General features: G+C 40.0%; 1 protein-coding gene across 4 annotated transcripts; it reads left to right on the forward strand.

The window, feature by feature from the left end:
• The first annotated feature begins 687 nt into the window (after positions 1–687).
• On the forward strand, positions 688–25554 carry akt2 (v-akt murine thymoma viral oncogene homolog 2). 4 transcript variants are annotated; one of them, XM_010892877.4, is made up of 12 exons: positions 688–1165; positions 15978–16132; positions 16233–16364; positions 19514–19625; positions 19788–19938; positions 22677–22808; positions 23414–23479; positions 23572–23763; positions 23855–23983; positions 24266–24480; positions 24710–24900; positions 25020–25554. In XM_010892877.4, the coding sequence occupies exons 2-12, from the start codon at positions 16087–16089 to the stop codon at positions 25097–25099; spliced, it is 1446 nt and encodes a 481-aa protein (XP_010891179.1). In that variant the 5' UTR covers positions 688–1165; positions 15978–16086; the 3' UTR covers positions 25100–25554. The 4 variants fall into 4 exon arrangements, with proteins under 4 accessions (XP_010891179.1, XP_010891180.1, XP_010891181.1 ...); XM_010892878.4 differs by having other exon boundaries at positions 688–1083; XM_010892879.4 differs by lacking the exon at positions 688–1165 and adding an exon at positions 1798–1894.
• Positions 25555–25677: the final 123 nt, after the last annotated feature.

Here is a 25677-nt window from a genome sequence, read left to right on the forward strand (position 1 = left end):
AGCTTAATATGTGTTCTGTCAAAAACTTTGGCTGTTAGTAGTAGACTTTCTGACAGGTGATTTGGGTTGAAATGTATTTAATGCTGTTAGACATGACATTATATACATTGGCTGGAAAGAATTGTAGCCAACCATCTCAATCATTTGGGTCGTTGCATGATGTGAGAGTAGTTTGTTTTTCATGCCAGAATTCGACCAGTGTTTGAAGTGATTAACATTTTATGTGAGAAATTGTAATTTGACAATTTCTCTGTAAATACAAAGCCCTATTATTAACAGTAGGTGGCAGTATACACTTGCTCTTACAGTGAAAGGTAAATGAGTAGAGGCAGTACTCAAGCACAGTTAAAAGAAAAGATGTGTAATTTAATAGTGCATGTTTCCTCTCCATGGATCAATGGGTGTGTTACATTAGAATATTATTTTTGCTTTAAAACTCAAGTCTACAAACTAAAATCCTTTCAAAGGTTTCAACGGTCTGTTTGACTGGCCTGGACCGAACTGCCACCCTCAGGCAATGTAATAAATTGAGATAAATTGAGGGATATATTGTATTTTGTCTCTTATTTTCATCATCCGTTCTTATTTAACCTACATGAAATATTAGAAAGGAGACAACATTGTTTTTTTCCTCAGGTGCAGGGAACCGTGGAGGGAGGCCTAAGTCTCGAAACGTCATATCCTGTTTGTGCGCGTGTGGATGGTTTGCTTGCTGTTCTAGTCTGCCTGGCTTGGGAAGAGGCCTGCTGATAAAGCACCAGCAATAATAGGGGACTCAGGGGAAGAGGGAGAGAAACAAAACCGAAAAGGAATACATTAACTTTCATTCCAAATCATGACGATTTTTTGTTATTTAAGTTGACTAGAAATTGCCACTTCTCCCGACAGATCCGTTTTACTAGCTTGCTATACAGTACTGTAACTACAGTAGCTAGCTAAGTTACCTTTCCTGCTAACCTGCAACAACACGCCGCTGTTCGGGGGAAGAACAACAAGCTCAGCTGGAATTCGTTTATTTTTGAAGGTTCTGTGACTATTGGCATACATCAATATAACGCCTTGGACCTGCAGAGGATTTGCTTCGTGAGTTCCCCTGCCTGCTACGATTCATGGAAACCGTCTCTTTGGCGCTAAGAGATAGCTAGCGTTAGCGTAAGAAGCCGAGGTAAGGAGCTCATTGGCATTGGTCGACGCAGAACTTGAATGATTGATAGCTACCTGTGAGTGCTAACTGTTAGCAAGCCGAAATTCCACAAGTAATGCAAAACAGTTACCGTTTTAGTTTATCAGCCCATGACGTTCCATTACCAGCAAAGGCGAAAATGACAAACCCACGTCTTCGTGTTGGTAAATATCAGTTTGTTTTATGGACACGCTGTTCAGTTGTCAAGCTACAGCAGTTAGTTACGGCAAATATGCTAAAAAAATGTCCAGCATGGCTTTGCTATATGCTTGCTCACTTTATAGTTACCAACTAGTAACATGAACTAGCACTACTACTTGACGTCTCCAACTACGCTAGTTAATGTGTGTACACCATACGGGATGAGTAATTGTAACGGCTAACTTAGCATCAGTACATTTTAGACATCAGTCGACGGTAGATCGTTGCAGTACGCGAACTACACCCAGGACGGGTTGCCCTGTATGCGGACACCCCAGGTCCTTAAATTGATGACGTGCGTTGAATGGAGACCAATCATTAGATGGAGTCAGTTACCATATCCTAATCATATATGTATGTGTCCTCCCAGCCTTTGACACAATTAAACCCAACGCGGATAATTTATTTTTGTGACGGGGGTCGGTATCGGCTGATTATAAGCAATATAGTCGGTATTGGTCGATTGCAAATGGCACGTTATTTCTGACCGATTGTGCTTTGGTCTGAAAGGTAATTGATTCTGGTCTATTAAAAGTTTTTTATTTTATCCAGTGTTTCCCCTAGATCTATTCCCAGCGAGTCTGTTTCAATTAAAAACAATTATACATTATTCATAACAGTGTATTAACTTTTTAAAAACTGTCAAATTTTTACTCTAATGGCGCTTTTCCACTGCATGGTACCGACTCGACTCTACTCGCCACGTCTCTACCTGCTTTGGGAGCTTTTCGACTCAGCTCATTTGCTTTTCCACTGGCCAAAAGTTGGGATAGTACCTGGTACCAGGTACTTTTTTTTGTGCCTGCTTCGTCGAGTTTCCAAGCGAGCTGAGGCGATACCAAAAGGTGACGTGAAAACACGGAAGACTTCTGATTGGAGAAGCTTTCTAATAATTTTTGCAGTATGCAATGTATTAATACTAGGGATGCACCGATAGCACTTTTTTTACAAGTATGAGTACTTTTATTTGGGTGCTTGCCGGTACAGAGTACCGATACCAAGTACTCAAAGCTGCGCTAGGTAGGATTTTCTTCTGTAAAAAACAAAGGTTTTGTTGTGGTTCTCTACGTTAACTTACTTAAGCTCCAACCATTTCTCAATGTCTCCACCTTATAATATTATTTAGCTTATATAATGTATTATTTAAATAGTAATTTGTTTAATTTATATTTTACCTGAAATGTTTTATTTGAAAATATAAACAATACATACAACCCATAGCAGACTTTTATTTTGAAGGCAAAATACGAAAACCGAAGGTCTTATTGCGGCATTGTAGTATTATTGCCTGCATGACCCTAATCCATTGTAGCTATTGAGTTGTGACAGTTACCTTCTTTCCTTTGGTTTTCGCTCAGACGATGGCTGCCTTTATATCAATGTGACAGCCACTTACTCACCGTTCAACGCAAACGCGTGCATGCACAGACACAGTCAGTTACTTTTCTCTGACCTCACTAGCTAGTTTGATATGAAGTCTGCGATTGGTAGTGTGTATTGCGTACATTTTCAAAGGGAAAAACTATGTGTGGTAACATAAATTAAACAAATAATACATTAAATAAGTTAAAGAATATTATAAGGTGGAGCACATTGAGAAATGGTTAGAGCTTAAGTGTGTTAATGTAGAGAGCCTTTCTAATATAAAAAAAGATACTTGTTGTTATTGTTGTTAATTTGTAAATTTAGGGGGATTGTGTTATAAATCTGGGAGGCAATTCATGAACTGTTTTAGAGAATGGTTCATTCAGGGGGGAGTACTTACAGTAGGTTATTATTAGGGATGGATGTTAGTGTTGTCAAATAATATTAAGGAAGTTGACAAGGAAGAGAGACTGGTGTAAAGGGATGATGTTATTGCAATACATTCAAAGTTTATTGCATCACATAGCAAAATAACATTTTGTGAGAAATGGAGGTTTGGAGATAAAGGAGTTTCAAGAGGCTGGCTACAGTATGATGCTGTGGTGGAGTTGTTCTGTGTGTGGCCAGTATGCTAAAGATGAAAGCAGAAACAACTAATTTCTCATCGGAAGTAAACAGCGTTTTTATTCAACATAATACCTTATTATCTCAATGAAATGTGTATGGAACACAAAAAGACAATTAATTATTTTGGCCAGTAAAAATTATGCTTCGCTGGTGGGGGTTTTTGCGTATTTTTGTGTAACAACTTCAGTGCGAATGCGAACATTCTTAGTATAATAACAATGAATATTCGCCCGTCTTTTAAAAAATGTTTTTACATGATGGTAACTAGGTTTAGCAAAAGTAATGTCAACTTTGCTAATGTTAAGAAGCAATTTGTGCTCCAATAATTTAAGCATATTTTATTTCGTTGACACTTTCTCTTTTGAAACTCCCTTTCATTGCAGATGGCTACACCACCGCAAAGTTAAAGTTACAGAAATGTTTCACTTTATTCATACATTTTTGACTAGATTGACAGACTAGTTTAACTATATCGCCTTAAATAGTTCAATGATGGCTTTTATTTTGTAAAATAAATTGAGTTAGCATAATATCCTGCTGCTAGAAGAATGGCCATCACTAGTTTACTGTTATATTGCTACTATCACTTCGCTGGCTACACGATTCTCTCGTCTTTTCACTTGACGTGAAAGTACATTATCGTCACCTACATTGATACAGTAGTTATTGTATCAATGTCATTCATGAATGGCTAATAAGCTGTTAGAACGGCCAGTGGCAAAAGCCATACAGTTGATAGATGCTATTTGTGGTGGTGGTTAACTTAATAAGAAACATTACAAAGTTTAACACAATACGTAATGGCGTCTAACGACATATTACTGGCTAATAAACTTTTAAAACGGCCAGTGGCAAAAGTCATGCAGTTCATAGTTACTATTTGTGGTGGAGGTAAACTTAATAAGAAATGTTACTCAGTGTAACACTGGTTAATGTCTAACGAAATATTCAAACTTGTTGTGATGTTAATGTATGACAATATTTTATGATGTGAATATGCTATACTGACACTCGGCAGTATACGCGGGCGACCTGGGTTCGAATCTTGAGGGGGCAGCCACGATCAGCACTTTCTATTGCGGGCCGGCTGAACAAGGCTTGCCTGGTTTCTTGTTTCTTCTCAGGGTGTAGATCAGTCATGAGTGAGTAGACAATTTATATGTAAACCATCTATTAATTTCACCTCTGTTTATTGCTTTATTTTTTTGCCCGACCGCGTAAGCGGAGCCGGCCTAGAAGAGTGAATGTCTCTTACGGAGTCCATCCCTGACTGACTGACTAAAAAAAAGTTAGTCTAACCCTTGTTAAAAAGCGTAGTGGTTAGAGACACGGGCTACGGAATGACAGGTCCGGGGTTCGACTCCTGTAACAGTCAGAATCAGCTTTATTCGCCAGGTATGTGTACACATACAAGGAATTTGACTCTGGATTATACAGGCTCATGATGTGCTTGCTCATTAAAAACTTAAACGAAGGACACTCAGCAAGCGTCGCCGACTGCAATATACAGTACACATAGATTATGCCCGAGGTTCAGGAAAGACAAATACCTCGCTGGCTATAACTTTATGTAGCTACATAATAGGATGCCTAAAATAAAACAGTTCTGGTGGATATAAGAATTTGTTCAGGATAGACAAACACTTTGCTGCCTACACCATTCTCTCGTCTTTTCACTTGACAAAAAAGTCAGTTATCGTCACCTGTATAGATAGATACTCAATGTCATACACAAATGGCTAATTGGCTGATAAAACAGCCAGTGGTAAAATAGGATTTGTTCAGAATAGACAAGAACTTGGCTGGCTACAACCTTCTGTAGCTACGGGAACACTAAAATAAAACTGTTTACTGCAGTGATGGCTAAACGAGGCTTCATTAGCGTTATTTTAGCAGCAGGATATTATGCTGGTAGCCCTCAGATTTTCATTATCACAATAAAAGCCATCATTGACATTTATAAGGCCATATAGTTAATCTAGTATGTAAAAAATTCATATAAAAAGAACAGACAAGAACAACATTGGAACGGTTGTATCGATTAGATGGGTCCACATCATGACACCCGAGCACAACTGTAATGCATGAGCATTTAAATAGAAAAAAAGTTGTAGCCATGATGACCAAATAATATTGCTCAGCACGGCAAGTTTATAATACAGATTTGTGATTTTATTACATTTTGTATTCATGGAGTTATGTTTTGAATAGAGAAATACCTAATCATGAATGCATGGCTGAGTTAACATTACGTTTTTCACCAACAAACTGGTGATCTACTTGAGCACATTGGGTATGTGTATAGTTGAGCAGCTCCGGGTAGCTAACCATTCACAACATAACAGATGAATCTATTGAATTTGGTGAGTTCTATATTTTTCTACCACAGAAATGTTGAGGCATTTCAATGCATTACAATTTCTGTTAATATTTAAAGTATCAGTCAAAAGTCTTTCAAGCTGCTTTGATTGACTGGAATGCGGATAACTCCTGTTTTTTATATTTCTTATCTGCTGCCTACAATTGCTTTAATGAAGGCATTTTAAAAGGATAAGTAAAACACTGAAAACTAAATTTCTGTGGGGAATAAAACACTTGGAATAATTTCTGGAATTGATGTAGGCCATTTATTTCTATCTGATTAATCAAAGTAGTAGTCAACAGATTAATCGATAATCAAAATAGTTGTTAGTTGCAGCCCTAATAGGAAATAAACTGAAATGAATAGGAAATAGTCTTTAACATGGTTAGAATTCATGATTTTTAATTGAAATAATTTTGTTCTTCAGACTTTGCTTTTGTCAAAGAATCTTCAATTTGCAGCAATTACAGCCTTGAAGACCTTTGGCATTCTAGTTGTCAGTTTCTTGAGATAATGTGAAGAGATTTCACCCCAGGCTTCCTGAAGCACCTCCCACAGGTTGGATTGGCTTGGTGGGCACTTATGTACTATACGGTCAAGCTGCTCCCAAAACAGCTCAGTAGGGTTAAGATCTGGTGACTGTGCTGGCCACTGAATTATAGACAGAATACCAGCTGACTGCTTCTTCCCTAAATAGTTGTTGTCTAGTTTGGAGCTGTGCATTTGGTCATTGTCCTAGGAGGAAATTGGCTCCAATAAAGCGCCATCCATATAGGGTATGGCATACATTTTCAAAATGGAGTGTTAGCCTTCCTTCGTCAAGATCTCGTTTACCCTTTACAAATCTCCCACTTCCCCACCACCAAAGCGCCCCCAGACCATCACATTGCCTCCACCATGCTTGACAGCTGTCGTCAAACGCTCTTTCATCATCTTTTCCTTTGGTCTGGGTCTCACAAATGTTTTTTGTGTTCCGAACAACTCAAACTTAGATTTGTCTGGCCATACCACTTGCATCCAATCTTCCTTTGTCCATTGTCTTTTTGGCCATTTTGATCTTTTCTTTTTATTGGATTAGCAAACACAACGTGACATTGGAAGACAGGACTGATGGTTGCTGATAATGGTTATGCTTATGTAGATATTCCATTAATAATCAGCTGTTTCCAGCTACAATAGTCATTTACAACATTAACAATGTCTCCACTGGATCAGTCTGATGTTATTTTAATGGACAAAAAAAAGCTTTTCTTTTGAAAACAAGGAGAATGTTATGTGACCCTAAACTTTTGAACGGTAGGGCAGTGTGCCAGAGTAGGTTAATGTCATCCTTAACAAATATATAAAGGTTTGCTTATTTGTATAAAGTGGTCTCATTAACAAAATGTTATTATTTTGCTCAAAATGAAAAGTTTCGTTAACATTTTAGTCAGACTAAACTAAGAAAGGGCAATTCCAGCGTTATGGACATGACATTTGCAGTCAAAACATAAAATATAAATTCTCAGAAAATGCATTTAATACCAATATATTTAAATGTCTGTTTATATGTCCATACTCCCTTAATAAAGGAGTACAGACATTAGAAAAATATCAATCTACACATGCGTTTTATATTTAATATGAGGGAAATACACATGCGTTATGGACGTGACAAAAAAAGACGCGAGTTTGTGGGAGACAATATACGTTGTTGAAATTCTGTGAATTAAAATGCACAAGCCAAAATAAATAATACTAGCCGAATGGATGAGTGTCGGCTCTCTATAGAACATACATTATTTATTTTATTTTAGTTTAGAAAAATCCATTTATGAGGAAAAACGGACGTTACGGATGTGACTTCTTTCCGTTATGGACGTGACCGTTCCGAAATCATCACTTGGCTGACGCTGGAAAACTTGAACAGAGACCTTTTTGTGTGTCTCTTTTTATTTGAAACAACAAACATCTGAGACATCAGTAAGGTAAGTCTGCACAATTAATCAAATTTAAACTGAAATCACCGTGTTATAGATTAGTTCACGCATATCTCTCATGCTGCTAAACTGTAACCGGCATGTGAGCATGTTCAAAACTCAATTCGGCCATGATATTGCTTGCTTGATAATGTGTTTTTATCATCAAGGTGTTTACTTTAGACCCCGAAAGATATGGAATTGATAATGCTAAGATACATATATATGTAGTTTATCATATCGATATTCTCCGGAGTTAAGAGCACGGGTTTCCCCTCAGTCCCGTCAGTGAATTGAAACGCTGTCTGATTGTAACAGTGTGTTGGCCTGTGTCTATATAGAACAAACAGTCTGGAGAGCGTTTTTTTTTTTTTTTGCATGCAAAAAAGCAATCGTGTCACAATGATCGCAATATTATGTTTTGTGTCAAACTAATCGCAATGTTTTAAAAAAAAAACTTTTTGCGTTGTTGAATGCGCAATCGTGCTTTAAAATAGCCACATTATTGCAAAATTAGCCAATGCATTGACATAATAATTGAAATGTTATTGTCTTAAGTCAAAATCACAATGATTACTTCATTTCATTAGGCCCGATGGGTTTTTGCCACGTTTATATTGGTTTGGATGTCAGGAGGATCAAGACGATATGTGTGAAAGAGACGCCCAAAATACTTACCAATTACTGCAAATAAAGTAGAGATTTTGTCCAGAAATCGCAGATCTACAATCACCACAGAAATAACTGCCATTGACCACAGAGGGCGTGCGCGGGAAAGAAAGTGAGTCATCACAGAAGGCGTCTCATATTTCTCTCTCTCTCTCAAACACGCGCACGCACACTCCATGGTACTAGTATTCATTGATTTCTAAAAAGTTCTGATGTACAGTAATAGAGATCAATTTAATATATGTGTGGGGGTTTTTTTAACAGTAAAATGATGAAAGACCAAGGTGAGTTTAAATAAGTTTGACTTCTTTCCACTCCATTTCAAGCAATAGATCGATTTATATTGTAAAGTTGATGAATTTATCTTTTCGTATTGATTTAGTATTGATTTAATCAGAATGCTTCTTGATTGCCTTTATGTGTCATTATATTGCTTGAAATAAATAAATACATTAATTAATTAAACAAATATGCGCTGGTCAAATCATGCATGATTTAATGTGAAGCGTCCGTAACGGTCACGTCCGTAACGCATAATTAGGTTGTTTAGAGCAATTAAGTGAGATGATTTGTCAATCATAACTAGAATGGACATATTTTGGCTTTGTACATAAAGTTTCAAATTAATTGTAATAATAATGATTATACAATCTAAACTTATTCTTTAAATCGTTATGGACGTGACACAGCACTTAAGCTTCGTGACTTCCTAAATATAGCCTTTATAAATTTAAAGGGAAATGCAGTTATAACAAAGTGAGTGTATTTATATCTCAGTCATGCCCCCATCTTTCTGCAAAATCCTTACTATCAACATAAAGTATAATTAAAGGAGTCTTTGATCCCTCTTTTTAAAGCATGAAATAGGTTTGTATAAAAAAAGCAATTTTAGTATCTATGCACACCTTATCTGAGGTGAATAAACAGAAATGTCCTTAAAATTTACATGACAGCACATCAATACAATAAAATACAGATCCAAATGGACAACTTAGAAAGGGTTTTGATTTTTTTATGATAACTTTAATTTTTCACAGCAAGGTTGACATTTGCGTGGAATTGCCCGAAACTAGTTTATACTGTCACTGATAACTTCTGCACCATGTATGGTCTGGAGGTGCTGACTGGAAGGTGAGCAAGACAGTGTACCAGTCAAACAAACACTTGCCGTGTGAATAGCAGAGAGGACACATTTTGTAGTCCCAAGATTACTGATTTCAGTTACATACATTTCTGTCAAAACCAAGTAAGCAACTAGTTAATAACTAACCTGATCAGCACTACATCTGCTCTTTATTTTAAAAAAAACAATCATCTGTGGATGAGGACAACAATTTAGCCGTGGTGGGTTGACCTTTTCATTGTCATCTTATTCCTGCGGTTTTGATGATTGTCTAATACTACATTCATGTCAAGGCATTGTATAATGTACAATTAAAGAAAGAGAACCGGTATAAAAAAATAAAATAAATCTACTCATTGTGGTTATTTCTTTAGTCTTTTACATTTTTGATATTATGTTAGGGTACTCACAGGTACAAAAATGACCAAATGCTGGTACTGGCCAACTGAGTAAAAAATATTGGCTAATGATATTTGCAGAGGATACCATTAGCATTTTTTGTTTAAGCACTGGATGGCAATAGTAGGAGAAACTTTGATACAGCCCTGACCAATGAAACTGTTTTTCTTTCAAGTGAAAATTAAATGCAGCTATATTTACCTGTCTTTGGATACAGTTGCCACAATTGTATTTAACAGGCTGGTTTCGTTCTAGATTATGATGATGTCAGATCTGAGCATCCTGTTTTGTTTTTTTGCTCTATGGTAATCACCCATTGCAGGACATTGGAATGTGTTTCCTAAGTCTGTCTTAGTTCAAAATGTGCCAGTGTTTCTTGAAGATGCATATTTGTTCTGGGCATTTGGAAGTGTAGGTGGTTTCCAACTGAATGGTATTTCTAACTTGGGGGCTTCTATTTACATATTGTAGTTGAATGAGTATTCTCTGCGGTTTAACCATGTCTGATTATACTTTTTTCTTTAGACTAACTTTAATTCTGTCAAATGGGCTCTAACTGATCTGCTCATACTCTATAGAGTTGACTGATGGGTAGCTATTTTTTAGAGTTGGGGGAGGGGGGAAACCTCCCGGCATGGAGGAAGTTGTTTCTTTTTGTGCTTTTCCTGAATAGGTCAGAAGAGAGCGAGGTACCTGTTTTGGTTTCTTGTACATCCAGATGTCCTTAGTCATGTTCAATTGTAAATCGCAGGTGTCCTGTGGCTGAATTGAGGAATTAATGAAAATGAGGTGAGGTCACCCTTGAAGACAACATTTCTTGTGTAGCATTTCCAAACAACCAAGTTTTCAAAAAATTGTTGGACAACTTGTTTAAAATGTGGATTTTTTTCTAAAGTATTCGTGGTGCAAATTGGCAACATTTTGTTCCATCTTTGTAACCACTTGCAAGTTGTTTTTTGTGAGCACCAACTGCATGAGATCTGTTCATCTGCATGAGAAAGAACAGGGTGGAGTAAGCTCAGTTCTTACATCAAGGAAATGGGCACTGTTCAATTACTAGTTCTTGTGGAATAACTGTATAAAGATTAAAGGTCAGATGACACCTTAATGGTTCTGGAATTTAAATCATAGACAGTAGGTTTAGAAATTCACTGGTGTATTTGAGATAAGTTGGCAAAGTGAAAACAGTGGGTTACAGATAATGGTCGACATAGTGATTTGTTTCTCTTATGCTTCCTATCCCTGACACAATAGGCCTACCATGGGGGCTGTAAATGCTGTTGTGTATCTTAGGCACTGTGTAAAACAGAGGGGGGCAAGGACATTGAGCATACAAGAATGCACATACTTTCTCTGATGTTGTTTTTAACTGCTTCAACCACAGTCTCTGATTTGTCTGATTTGTTTGATTGTAGCTTTTTCAGGGCTTCTAGCACCTCTTTGGTTAGCTTGGATTTTTTTAGTCTGCACCAAATCTTTCCCTCATTTTTCGAGACTAGTATGTTTCTACAGAGTGATTGCGGTTTATGAGAAGAGTAATGCCGCATTTTCAGTGATTTATGTAATGTTGGCTCCAGACTTTTCTGTTTCCACTATACATTTAGTACCAAGTGAAAGCCGGGCTACTCGGCCATGGACTAGTGGCCGTTTGGCCCTCGCTCGTGTCAGTGTAAACAGAAAAAAATCTGGACTTTAGGGTAAAACACCAGTGTTTGGATCCAGTGGAAACTTGGTATAAATGTACTACCAGGTTTGAACTGACCCCTGCAGGGGAAGCTGGTCTGGAGAATGTTGACAGCGGTAATAGCGATAATGGCTCCATATTTTGGTGAGTAACACAAGTATTTTTAATTTGCACAGCTGGCACTATACATGCGTTCCTTCACATGTGTGTGTTGTTTACGTTGGGCACTCAAAGTGGTAGTAGTGTGGTAGACAAGTCAGAATGATGCAAAATGTAGTGCATAGCCTACTGTTATACTGCCTAGCTTACACCACTATCCCACAAGTGGATGAAAGTTAACTTATTCAAGTGAAGATGGAATTTACTTACTTAATGTTACCTACAAAACATTTTATGCTATGTAAAGTTAGGCTTTGGAATCTAAGGGTGGTTGAAAGTGCGGAAAACTGTGAATAAAGCCAGGGTTCAACCTGCTTATACACACTGGCCACATGAGGCCGGGCACTGTCCTGCACCAGGAGGAACCCAAGGGCCACTGCACCAGCGTAAGGTCGGACAATTGGTCTGAGGATTTCATCCCGGTACCTAACAGCAGTCAGGGTACCGTTGACTAGCACGTGGAGGTTTGTCCGACCCTCCAAGGAAATGCCTCCCCAGACCATCACTTACCACCGCTAAAACCGGTCATAATGGATGTTCTCAATGGCATCGCCAGACTCTTTCACATCTGTCACATGTACTCAGTTAGAACCTGCTCTCATCTGTGAAGAGAATGGTGCGCCAGCGGTGGACCTGCCAATTCTGGTGTTCCCTAGCGAAAGCCAATCGAGCCGCATGGTACTGGGCTGTGAGCACAGGTCCTACTAGAGGACGTCAGACCCTCATGCCACCCTCATGGAGTCTGTTTCTGACAGTTTGGTTAGAAATATGCACACCAGTAGTCCAATGGAGGTCATTTTGTAGGGTTCTGGCAGTGCTCCTCCTGTTCCTCCTTGAACAAAGGAGCAGATACCGGTCCTGCTGCTGGGTTGATGCTCTTCTATGCCCTGTCCAGCTCTCTTTGTGTAAAGGCCTGTCTCCTGGAATCTCCTCCATGCTCTTGAGACACCTGGGAGACACAGCAAACCTTCTTGCAATGGTATGTATGGATGTGCCATCCTGGAGGAGCTGGACTACCTGTACAGCCTGAATGGGCTGCAGGTTGCGCCTCATGCTAACAGTAGTGACAAGAACACTAGCAAAACTAGAGAAGAATCAGTCTGGAAGGGTAAGGAGAGTGCAATTGTCTGTGGCCACCACCTGCAAAAACATTCCCTTTTTGGGGTTGTCTTGCTGTTGCGTCACCAGTGTACCCGTTGTCACTCTCATTTGCACCAAAACAGGTGACATTGATTCACAATCACGTATGCTTCCTAACAGGTCAGATTAATATCCCTGAAGTTTAACTGACTTGGTGTTATAGAGTGATGATTGTGTTCCCTTAATTTTTTTGAGCAGTGCGTAATCAAGAAAAAGTAACATTCTTCCTTTTTTTTGTCATAAGGAACTGTATTGTGACCTTTTATGGCTTCCCGTTTCAGTGAGGTTTAAACATTTGGTAACACACGTAAAATCCATTCATCACCTCTTTCTGTTAGGAAAGGCAAAGAACTCACAAATAAAAATACTGACATGGTTTTTGACGTTTGTAAATCAGACATTGGGTACAAAAACTATTGCTAGAAATTGCTAAAAATATCACTTCTGTTAGGACGATAATTAAGCTAAATCCAGTGGAACTGAAGTAAACCTAGTGGAGGACACATGCATCTTCCCCCATGATCAGCAAAGACAATGTTTCCGGAGTAGAGGTCGACCTCATTGATTTCCCTGGTTGATTGGTCTGCTCAGATTAGAGGTTTTAAAAACAATGTAAGCTGCGTTATAAAATAAACGAGCTACTATCTCATAACTGTACCTCCTGAATCCCCTATTCCTATCTGAGTGTCCCACAATTTAGTGTCGTTTAGTGTGTGCGCCTGTGTGCGTATATGCATATACATGCATATTTTTGTGTTGGAATCTTGACTCATACTATTCGGGTCTACAAATGTTCTTGAATTTAAGAACTTGTCAAATTTCTTGTCTAGAGGAGCCTAATTTGGTTATGTAACGCCGGGTAGGTTAAACGTTGTCATGACATTGGGGTTGGGATTCTGGTCTTTCATATTATTGGGTAATCCAGTGAGGTGCCCTTGGTAACTGGAGTGCAGTCAGTCTGTGCTAAGGCAGGCTGGGACAGGTGGCACCTGACTAACATATTGGAGCTGGCTGGACTCTTAACGCTACGTTTACACAAGCAGCCCACTTCTGGTATTTATTGATCGATTATTTGACCAATTCGATTTTTATGCCCAGCCTAACAGGGCATGGCTAGATAGATACTGAACAGATGCTGACCCAACAATGTCTGCATATGGAGATTCCTATTCACACTGAGAGGAGCAGGAGTCACTCAACACAACACATTTGTCAATTTTATTGAAAACCCAACTTGGATCACCTGGATCCCTATAAGAGGATATATGTTCTTGTTTACAATCCTTAGCTACATACCGAAAGACACTATTCACAAGATCACCTGACTCTAGGGAAGTAGATAAAGGGCTTCATAGCAAGTCCCAAATGAGCCTATCCCCTTGTAAAGCTATAATTTTAGATGGTCAGTCAGTGCATTTGGAGAGTATTCAGACCACTTAACATTTTTTCTACACTTTTTAACTGCCTTTTTTTTTTTTAACTGCCTTTTCCTCAACAATTTACATGGTATACCCCGTACCCTCAAAGCAAAAACATGTTTTTTGATTTGAAAATAAATACATTAAAAGTATAAAAACAAATCTCACTGACAAGTATTCAGACCCACTTTGAGTTGTATCTACAGCCTGATTGAAGTCCATCTGTGGTAAATTAATTTGATTGAACATGACTTGGAAAGACACAACTGTCTGTATAAGGTCCCACAAAAAACCAAGCCATGAGGTTGAAGGTATTGTCTGTAGAGCTCCAAGACAGGAATACGTTATAGCACCGATCTGGGGAAGGGTACCAAAACACTTCTGCAGAATTGAACAGTGGCCTCCATTGTTAACTGGAAGATGTTTAGGACCACCGACACTTCCTAAAGCTGTCTGTCCAAACTGGCCCCTTGGGGGAGAAAGCGTTAGGTAGGTGGTAAAGAACCTTATGGTCAACTCCCCAAAGATCCTGTGTGGGGATGGGAGAACCTTCCAGAAGGAAAACCGTCTCTGTAGCACTGCCTACTCGGAGTTTGCCAAAAGAAACCTGAAGGAGTCTCAAACCATCCAAAGCAATGTTCTCTAGTCTGGCGAAACTGAGATGGAACTCTTTGGTCTGAATGCTAAGTGTCATGTCTGTGAAAGCCGTTGAGTGGCCCAGCCAGAGCCTGGAATAGAACCCATCCAACCTGACCACTGTGAGGTTCTTCAAAGAAGAATAGGAGAAACTCCCTAAATACAGGTGTGCCAAGCTTGTATACCCAAGAAGACTCAAGGCAATAATAGCTGCGAAAGGTGCTTCAAAAAATATTTATAAAGGGGGTCAACCCTTACGTACACTTGTAGTAAAGGTGGCAGCACTTATGTACACTTGTAGTAAAGGTGGCAGCACTTATGTACACTTGTAGTAAAGGTGGCAGCACTTATGTACACTTGTATTTCTACAAAACTGCTTTCATTTTGTCATTATGGGATATTGTGTGTAGATTGATGAGGAAATCCATTGAAGAATAATGCTGTAATGTGTAAGAAATGAAGGGGTCTGAATACTTTTCAAATGTGCTGTGCATGGCTGTCTTAATTGAAGTGTTAACATTTCTCAAAGCCCATAAAAAACAGCTTTAATTTCCTACCAGCTGACCACTCACCCTTGAGTCAAAACGTGTACTTCAAACTTCTATCTTTGAAAACGAGTGCTGCTCAATTATGTTTTGTGCCCAGACGTGCAGATAGAGCAGCATGATAAAAACTGTAACAAAGAGCTCCAGCCCCTGTCTAGGCCAAATGTCACAACCCCACTGGAAATTCGAAAGACGCTAGGCTACCCCATGCAAAATTGTTAATTATGTCAAGCTGTAAAACTTATTCTGCTCATTATCTCATGTTCTGTTGTATCATGACAGATCTACAGTAACATTTGTTTACATAGTGTGTCCATCTTTGCAAGTGATAGTTTAGTAATCATTAACTTTTCATTGTCAGATCCCCACAGAGTAACATGTTTTCATGTTCATGGCCAATCCTCATTAATGATTAGATTGTGATTATTTTATTGTTAATAAATGAAAATTGTCCTGTTTTAATCATAACTAATATTTGGATCTGTGTTTTTCCCCTTTTCTTCATCAGCGACACTTCTGCTGACGTCCTTCACCAACGTTGTCAAAGCTCCTCTTACACCCCTCCCCTCCCTGCTCCTCCCTGTGACCTGACCCTGAGCTCCGTCCTCTTCCCCAGCATGAATGAAATCACAGTGGTCAGAGAGGGCTGGCTCCATAAGAGAGGTGAGCTGAGCTTTACCGTTCAGTGCCTTCTAGTGACCATTTTGTGTCAGTTAAAACATAAACCCTTACATGTAAGGCACATGTGCCTCACTTTCTGCAGGAGAGTACATTAAGACCTGGAGGCCGAGGTACTTCATCCTAAAGAGCGATGGCTCCTTCATCGGCTACAAGGAGAAGCCAGAGATGTCATCCGACCACAGCCTCCCACCGCTTAACAACTTCTCTGTAGCAGGTTGGTCTCTCATTCCTGGGCCAACTTCTCTGTAGCAGGTTGGTCTCTCATTCCTGGGCCAACTTCTCCAGCCTTTGATGAGAACGACATGAGTTGCCTGGTGTTTTTCACTCAGCATCACTGGCTCCTCTGTAACTCCCCAGACTTTGAAAATGTTTTCTCTACAGTATACTTCTATCAAATATATACAACATATTCTGGATTTTGTGCGAATGCACCACACAAATAACACAAATGCATATCGATGACTGACTTAAAGTGCTTTCCTATCATGGTTTGTGTTTTCATCTTATTTGGAGAAAAACTGGGCAGGTGGGGGAATAAAAAATTAAATAATGAAAGAAATTCGGTTTTAATTATTTTAGAAACATTTCCTTATGCCATTTTCACAGCTTATTAGGCATTGATAGGCTTACTAGTATATACTAACAAACTGATTGGAATAGTTATAAGAATTGAGCAGTTGCTAGTGAGACTGAAGATTAACTTTAGACTGCCAAAGTTATTTCATGTCATGGCACAACAACGTTTGTTTTTCTTTCATTTGTGAATGACATTGATACACAAAATCTATATAAATGATGATAACTTTGTTTTTCATCAAGTGAAGAGTCGAGAGAATTGTGGAAACCCCTACTCTTTTTCTGCCCAAGGGGTTGTAATCTAGTTTATATAACCCCAAAAAGAATGCACGGTTGCGTACTTGGAAAATCCACCAGAATTAGTCATAATATAACCGTTAAGTTTTATTTTAGGTTTACTATAACGTCAACTACTAAGGGTAGTCAGTCACTAAGAGACATTTGCTCTTCTTGGATGGCTCCACTTACACGTAATGTGCTACATTATCCTATGTATTTGATACACTGCAGGTTTTCCCACTTACAAAGCATGTAGAAGTCACATTTTTATCATGGGCAACTGTGAGTGACAGAATCTAAAACAAAAATCCAGAAAATCACATTATGATTTTTAAGTAATTAATTTGCATTTTATTGCATGACATAAGTATTTGATACATCAGAAAAACAGATCTAAATATTTGGTACAGAAAACTTTGGTTGCAATTAGAGATCATGTTTCCTGTAGTTCTTGACCAGGTTTGCACACACTGCAGAAGGGATTTTGGGCCACTCCTCTATACAGACCTTCTCCATATCCTTCAGGTTTCGGGGCTGTCACTGGGCAAAGATTTTCTATTCGGTTCAGGTCTGGAGACTGGCTAGGCCACTCCAGGACCTTGAGATGCTTCTTACGGAGCCACTCCTTAGTTGCCTTGGCTGTGTGTTTCGGGTCGTTGTCATGCTGGAAGACCCAGCCACGACCCCTCTTCAATGCTCTTACTGAGGGAAGGAGGTTGTTGGCCAAGATCTCGCGAGACATGGCCCCATCCATCCTCCCCTCAATACGGTGCAGTCGTCCTGTCCCCTTTGCAGAAAAGCATCCCCAAATAATGATGTTTCCACCTCCATGCTTCACGGTTGTGATGGTGTTCTTGGGGTTGAACTCATCCTTCTTCCTCCAAACACAGCGAGTGGAGTTTAGATCAAAAAACTCTAATTTTGTCTCATCAGACCACCTGACCGTCTCCCATTTCTCCTCTGTATCATCCAGATGGTCATTGGCAAACTTCAGACAGGCCTGGACATGCGCTGGCTTGAGCAGGGGGACCTTGTGTGCACTGCAGGATTTTAATCCATGACAGCGTAGTGTGTTATTAATGGTTATCTTTGAGACTGTGGTCCCAGCTCTCTTCAGGTCATTGACCAGGTCCTGCCGTGTAGTTCTGGGCTGATCCCTCATCGTTCTCATGATCATTGATGCCCCACGAGGTGAGATCTTGCATGGAGCCCCAGACCGAGGGAGATTGACCGTCATCTTGAACTTCTTCCATTTTCTAATAATTGCACCAACAGTTGTTGCCTTCCCACCAAGCTGCGTGCCTATTGTCCTGTAGCCCATCCCAGCCTTGTGCAGGTCTACAATTTTATCCCTGATGTCCTTACACAGCTCTTCGGTCTTGGCCATTGTGGAGAGGTTGGAGTCTGTTTGATTGAGTGTGTGGACAGGTGTCTTTTATACAGGTAACAAGTTCAAACAGGTGCAGATAATACAGGTAATGAGTGGAGAACAGGAGGGCTTCTTAAAGAAAAACTAACAGGTCTGTGAGAACCGGAATTCTTACTGGTTGGTAGGTGATCAAATACTTACACCATGCAATAAAATGCAAATTAATTATTTAAAAATAATACAATGTGATTTTCTGGATTTTTTTTAAATATTCTGTCTCTCACAGTTGAAGTGTACCTATAATAAAAAAATTACAGACCTCTACATGCTTTGTAAGTAGGAAAACTGGCAGAATTGGCAGGTTATTGAATACTTGTTCTCCCCACTGTATATATATTATACCAAAGTCTATATGTATATCATTTTTATTTATTTTTGCTGCAACCAATTCCCACAATATAACAACTTTATTATATAAACAAAATGTTGTTCACAAACTCTTTGTTTTCACATTGGATACATTGTACAAAGTACCTTTGGAATTAGTACTTTACTGTGGATTATTCACATAATGGGCACAGAGAAACATATTTTGGCACAGAGAAACAAAATAAGAGACTGTTTTTAATGTTCTAGGCTGTGGTTGCACAGTTAAACTAAGTTGCAATATTGACATGTGCAATATTCCTATTGCAAGAGTATGCAATATTTTGAAACATCTCAGCCGCACTGAACAGCGTTTAAAAAATAACAAAAGTTTACTTTTTCCTCCCCTTGCAATTGCTTTCCCGTCAGTCAGGCAGCACAGTTCCTCCTTGCTGTTTGATGCTGTTCTGTTAGGTCTAGGGAAGCGCCAATACCGATAGCTGATATTCGTGTAAGAATATCGCTGATGTCAATGCTGATATTTTGTCATTTCTGTGCCGGGTATAAATTGTTTCTTCTGAAGTACAAATTCATATATCGGACAGAATAATCCTTCTATACATTTTAATAACTAAATAGTGTAAGTAAAGAAAATATTCTGATCATGAATTGAAAATACATAGGCTGTATACGAGGAGAGGAATGGAGGTTAGATTCCAATTCTCCCACTGCCCTTTGGTAGATTGCTTTAACCTCTCTATGCCTCCCTGCAGAGTGCCAGCTAATGAAGACAGAACGGCCAAGGCCCAATACATTTGTCATCCGCTGCCTACAGTGGACCACCGTCATTGAGCGCACGTTCCACGTGGAGAGCCACGAGGAAAGGTGAGCACGGCCTGGAAGCATGTTTTTCAGTCACTCTAAATAGGGCTATATTCTCTTATTTTGGGCTTCAAATATGTATGTATTTTGGGCTTCAAGCCTATATTTATTCAAACTAACCCCAACCCCCCCCCCCCACCACCACCACACACACACACACACCAGGGAGGAATGGATGCGGTCAATCCAAGCGGTGGCTAACGGTCTGAAGACGCGAGAGGAAGATGCACCCATGGACATCACGTTTGGCTCCCCAAGTGATAGCAGCGGTATGGAGGAGATGGAGGTGGCCATGTCCAAGTCACGCAACAGAGTGGTCAGTGTACTCTTATCAGCCTACCTAGCAGAGCTGTCGAAGGCTCTTTCAGTTTATCTTCGGCTCCGTTCTAGGCATGTGCATGACAAATATTTTCGCTATCGATAATTCCTCAGCTTTTGTTGTCGAATAGTCAAATAGCGGACCCCACCCACTCGTGCCAAAAAGAGAGGCACTAAATGTTTAATTGTAATTGTTATATTGTAATATAGATATAAATTGTAATATGTTATGCAATAAATTAATTGTTTTATTTAAAAATGTAGTTAACAACCTCAATAACATTTTAGTATAAACAATTAGCCTAGATATACTTTTATTCAGGAGACATTCAGATTCAGAAATGCCATCACAGCTGCAAATAACCTAATGCATAACCTGTCAAGTCATTAGTATTTTATAACAAGTGATTTATTTCAAATTATTGTTATAATCTTTTCAATTTATTTCAACTTCAAATTAACTAAATATGTTGTCAAAAAATTCGCATTGTCTCCCATGAATAAGAGCAGAGATGTATGAATTGCCTTACATTAGCTAATTTCTTTGTCAATGTTTTCTGGCTATAACAACAAAATACAACATGTATTAGACTATCTCGACAGATATTTTTATATACAGTCCCTTACAACTATACTTTCCAAACTACACTTAATATATAGAGTAACAGAGTTACATTACACTCTACATTAAATCAAACATACCTACCCATGCGTTCAAGTTCCAGTGAATAAAACGATAATCTTTGGAAGGAGTCTTAATAGGAATAAATTATTTTATAAAATGAATGAACAAAAACCGTTTCAGCCGGTAAAGATGTTGGAAAGTAGAAATAATTGTTTATTATTAATTAAAGAACCTGAAATTCTTTTGTCTTGAAGTCACATAAGATTAGTAAGTATTTTGACAACCTCTAACCTCCACAGACACACTCAAATGGCCTTATCCAATTAGACTTTGCCTGTTGTCCAGAATTCAGGTTTTATGATAATAATCAGGAGCAAACCAGATGTATTTGTATGCCTACACATTTAAAAATGGTGATATCAATGGCAAGTTTCAAAATGCATATTTTGATAGGAATAGGCTTTCCATTAGGGGTGCTCCGAACAGGATTACTGGAAGCCGGATCACCCGATACCGATCACAGGGTCTATCTGAAGCCTTCTATTTATCATGTAGCATTATTTATTAAGCTATATTTAACAACAATGTACATTAAGTATTACAATTAAGAGAAGACAACTTATCATGAATTGACAACTGTGTATTTATTTGCAAGCAACATGTTCAGCATATTAACTTAGCAGCCTGTGCTTGGTTATTTGTTACAGTTTAGGGCTTGACAAATAAAATTTTCCTGTATAATATAAAATAAAGTTAAAGATAGAACATCTAAACGTCTTTAAATTTAGCTTTAGACTATAAACTAAAAACTGCAACAAAAAAGACTATAGCCAAACTATTGTTTTGAGTCAGTCAGCCATTCGTTTTTCTAATAGACTTAAAGGACCACAGGTGCACAGCAACAAAAAATACAAATAAGTAACACCTTCTATATCTGTATCTATCTATAACTCTTTGTGGCCATTTATAGAGGTAGAGAAAGTGAGAGGGGAGATCTAGATTATTAGATCTCCCAAAGCCTACTTCTTAAACATCAATGGCAGATTTCTTTATAAAGATAAGCATCTCTGCATTTTTCCATGTTTTCCATGTTATCCCTTAAAATATCCTTCGGGATTCCCCATGCTCGAAACATGTCGCTGAATGCAGCAGCAATAGCCTCCGCGGTGTGCGACCCGGAAAACTCTTGAGAGTGTAGAACAACTTTTTGTTGTTCGAAGTTTTGATTAATAAACTGCGCAGTGAGGCTCAACATGGACATGGGACATACACGCGCACTCCAAATGTCACTAGTGAAACCAATTGATGTTATGTTGTCCTTCATAAGGCTGTCGACATGTGTAAACACTGTTTGGTATAACTGCGGCAGGCACACATCAGTGAAATATTTACGCCCTGGTATAGTGTAACGTGAATCTAAATAGGACATGAGTCGCTGAAACCCTTCGTCTTCCACGATAGACAGTGGCTGGTGATCGAGAAAAATGAATTCCATTATTTTGTCTGTTATTTCTTTATGCTTCTTACTGTCCCTGCTGTAGGGCTGCTGTCTTTGAAATGTTTCTGTTACCGACAGCTGAGTGAGAGGCGCATGAGTTGAACTGTCTCCACTGTCTCGCGCTCTCTTAGCACTAGCTAATTTTGAAAACTCCTCATATTCCTTTACGTGACTAACCTTCAAATGTCTGATGAGGTTGGTGGTGTTAAAATGTTTTGCTTTCTTTCCGCCTCGTGGGATTTGCTTGGTACACATTGCAGATTGCTAATGTATTGTCTTTTTCACACACCTTGTAGAATTGCCAGACCAGTGAAGCCATTTTTAGCAGCGCGTAAAAAATTGTCTCGCGAGTTTTGTCATCTGATCGGCTTTTCTGGATCGGCCTTTATAGAGACCGCCGATCAAACATCCCAAAGCAATTATCGGCCGATTGTGATCGGCGACCGATCAATCGGAGCACCCTTACTTTCCATATTAGCACCTATTAACTCAAACCAAGACCCAAAGGATGTTTCCAAAATGAAACACTACTTTTCATGCTCCGATTAAAAGAAAAGCGGCCTTACGCCACAGTACGAACCCTCACAGTGTTTCTCATGTCCTCTCCCCCTAGACCATGAGTGACTTTGACTACCTGAAGCTGCTGGGGAAGGGGACTTTTGGTAAGGTGATCCTGGTCAAGGAGAAGGCCACTGGGATGTACTACGCCATGAAAATCCTACGGAAAGAAGTCATCATTGCTAAGGTGAGCTTTTCACAGTTGGTCAGACAAGTTCATCTAAAATTGTTCCCTAGCAGCTGTCCGCCCGCGTACCACAGGGGTCAGTGCCTCGTAGTACGACTGTGTCATTGGAGCTAAGTGTTTGAATCCTGGTGGCGGCATAACGGCAGTGCCTGCCTGTCCAGATGAGAGCAGTGCCGGATTGGCTCTGGGTTCAGACGGTTGGATGTCAGACGAGGCTGCCTTGTCTTGTTGCGCTATGGAGCCTCCATGTTGTAGGTTCAGTCGTGGTCGTTGGCCGGGGAGATGCGTTCACTGCCATTACTGGTGTATATTTCCTGGTTAAGGAAGCAGTGTGATAAGAAGCAGAACGGTTTGGCGAATACACGTTTCAGTCTCAGAGCGGGTCGCACCTGCTGTTGCAAGGCGCAGACATAATCGCAAGTTCGATATCACAAAATGAGGGGCAAAGACAAATTATGTGAAAAAGTAACTAAATAAAAAGTGTGCTGTATAAGATGCTGGTCTGAAGTAGGATTACGTAACTTGTTGAGTCAGACTTCCATGTGCTAGTATGACATGTGTGACTGACGTGTGTCTCACTGCGTGTTTTTGTGATGTTCCATTAGGACGAGGTAGCACACACAGTAACAGAAAGCAGAGTCCTTCAGAACACAAGACACCCTTTCCTGACGGTGAGTAACCCTGCTCTCACTGATTAAATGTTGCAGAGCAGCCGATGCCTTCGACTTGTGGTCACTAACCCGGCTGTTTCCTTCCCCCGCAGACACTAAAATACGCCTTCCAAACACACGACCGGCTCTGCTTTGTGATGGAGTATGCAAACGGAGGAGAGCTATTCTTCCACCTGTCGCGGGACCGCGTGTTCACGGAAGACAGGGCACGGTTCTACGGTGCAGAGATTGTGTCGGCGCTGGAGTACCTTCACTCACGGGATGTTGTCTACAGGGACCTCAAGGTAAAGGTCCTCAACATGGACCGTGGCGAGGTTCCACATTACCAGTTTTTCCCTGTAGTCACTCACCAGCTGTCTTACTTCTCCCTTCCAGCTGGAGAACCTTATGCTGGATAAAGACGGACACATAAAGATTACAGATTTTGGACTGTGTAAAGAGGGGATCACGGACGGGGCCACCATGAAGACCTTCTGTGGTACTCCAGAATACCTTGCACCTGAGGTAAATACGGCACAGCGGACAGTCTTAATATTCTAGTTGTGGTTTGAGCAGTGTGAAAGTGGTCAGTTGCTTTACTTGCTAATTTCTTCTAGCTAGCAAAAGTAAGTTTAACATCTGAAGTTCATACCTCCACCCCACTAATAGAAAGTAAATGATTATCAACTGGAATAGACCAGACGGACTGCAAATAGGTAATTGTTTGCGTTGCAACAGTGCGACATTGTGCCTTGGCTTCCAAGGAATTAGATCTGGTAATACTCTTTTTCATTTCTCCCTCCACAGGTCTTGGAGGACAACGACTACGGCCGGGCCGTGGACTGGTGGGGTCTGGGTGTGGTCATGTATGAGATGATGTGTGGTCGACTGCCATTCTACAACCAGGACCATGAGCGGTTGTTTGAGCTCATCCTCATGGAGGAGATCCGCTTCCCCAAGAACCTGGCCCCAGAAGCCAAGGCCCTGCTTGCTGGACTACTCAAAAAGGACCCCAAGCAGAGGTGTGTATGTGTGTGTTTCATTGGCAAGTACCCTACGGGTTAAGAGCATTGGGTCAAAAACCAAGTAAAAAACTGTCCTTCAGAGTAGTGCAGTTAACCCTAATGTCTCCAGGGTTCTTGTCACTACCTGCTGTTTGCCTGGCTGTGACCCTGCTCTGGAAAGATTCTTAGGCAATAATCACATTTCCAACTCCCATAATATATTTTAAAAATTATGGTGGTTCTCTAGGCTTGGAGGTGGGCAAGAAGACGCCAAAGAAGTGATGACACACAAGTTCTTCACCACAATCAACTGGCAGGATGTGGTTGAGAGGAAGTTACTGCCTCCCTTTAAGCCCCAGGTGACGTCAGAGACGGACACGCGCTACTTTGACGACGAGTTCACGGCACAGACCATCACTGTAACGCCCCCGGACAAGTGTACGTTCAGGCGTGTGTCTGCCTGTTTGTCTCACTGTTAAAAATCTATCTAATCTGGATATTGTCTTTTGTATTTTTGTAGAACAGCTTTTGTAACAGTTTTCTCTTGCATATTCCAGATGACAGTTTAGATGCAGAAGACCCAGACCAGCCCACGCATTTCCCTCAGTTCTCTTACTCCGCCAGCATACGGGAGTGACAGTCTCACACACGGGCAGACAGTCTCACACAATGTTCACACACACACACACTTTCAAACACAAACACTTTCAAGGACACCAACTGGCACAGGAGTGACACCCACCTAGAAGCGCCAAAGTCTCTGTGTGAAGACATGGATCCTGTGACATAAATCACCTAATGGACTACTGACCTCAGGCCTGCATGATTGGACCGGCGCTCCCGTCTCTCACGCCTACGGGTTCAGGCGTAGTGGGACGCGGCTGCCCTTTGCCGTGCCAGCGGGACCCCCGCCTGCCCTCCACACTACTGCTATAAACGGGCGCATCAATAGCACCTCACTGCACCCAGGATAAGCCAGCAAATCCATTCTCGCCACCAGCCGAACGCATGCTGCACCTCACATTATTCCTGCAGGTTTTCCTTTTTACTGCTGAATATAAATATACATAGCAACGGATTAAAAAAAAAAAACACAAGAAAGGATGATGATTTTTTTTAAACAAATTTTTCCTTTGATTGTTACGGTTTTAAAAGCCATATTTCTGCAATTTTTACAAGTGCTCTTTCTGAAATATGCTGTTACAAATCATGTGG

The sequence above is a fragment of the Esox lucius genome, chromosome 1, assembly GCF_011004845.1.
Source record: "Esox lucius isolate fEsoLuc1 chromosome 1, fEsoLuc1.pri, whole genome shotgun sequence".
In the NCBI taxonomy this organism is placed as follows: domain Eukaryota; kingdom Metazoa; phylum Chordata; class Actinopteri; order Esociformes; family Esocidae; genus Esox; species Esox lucius.

Coding starts and splice junctions, on each gene's coding strand:
- akt2 (XM_010892877.4), top strand. CDS start 16,087: ATGAATGAAATCACAGTGGTCAGAGAGGGCTGGCTCCATAAGAGAG. Junction 16,133..16,232: donor GGGCTGGCTCCATAAGAGAG/GTGAGCTGAGCT, acceptor CACTTTCTGCAG/GAGAGTACATTAAGACCTGG. Junction 19,939..22,676: donor CCAAGTCACGCAACAGAGTG/GTCAGTGTACTC, acceptor CTCTCCCCCTAG/ACCATGAGTGACTTTGACTA.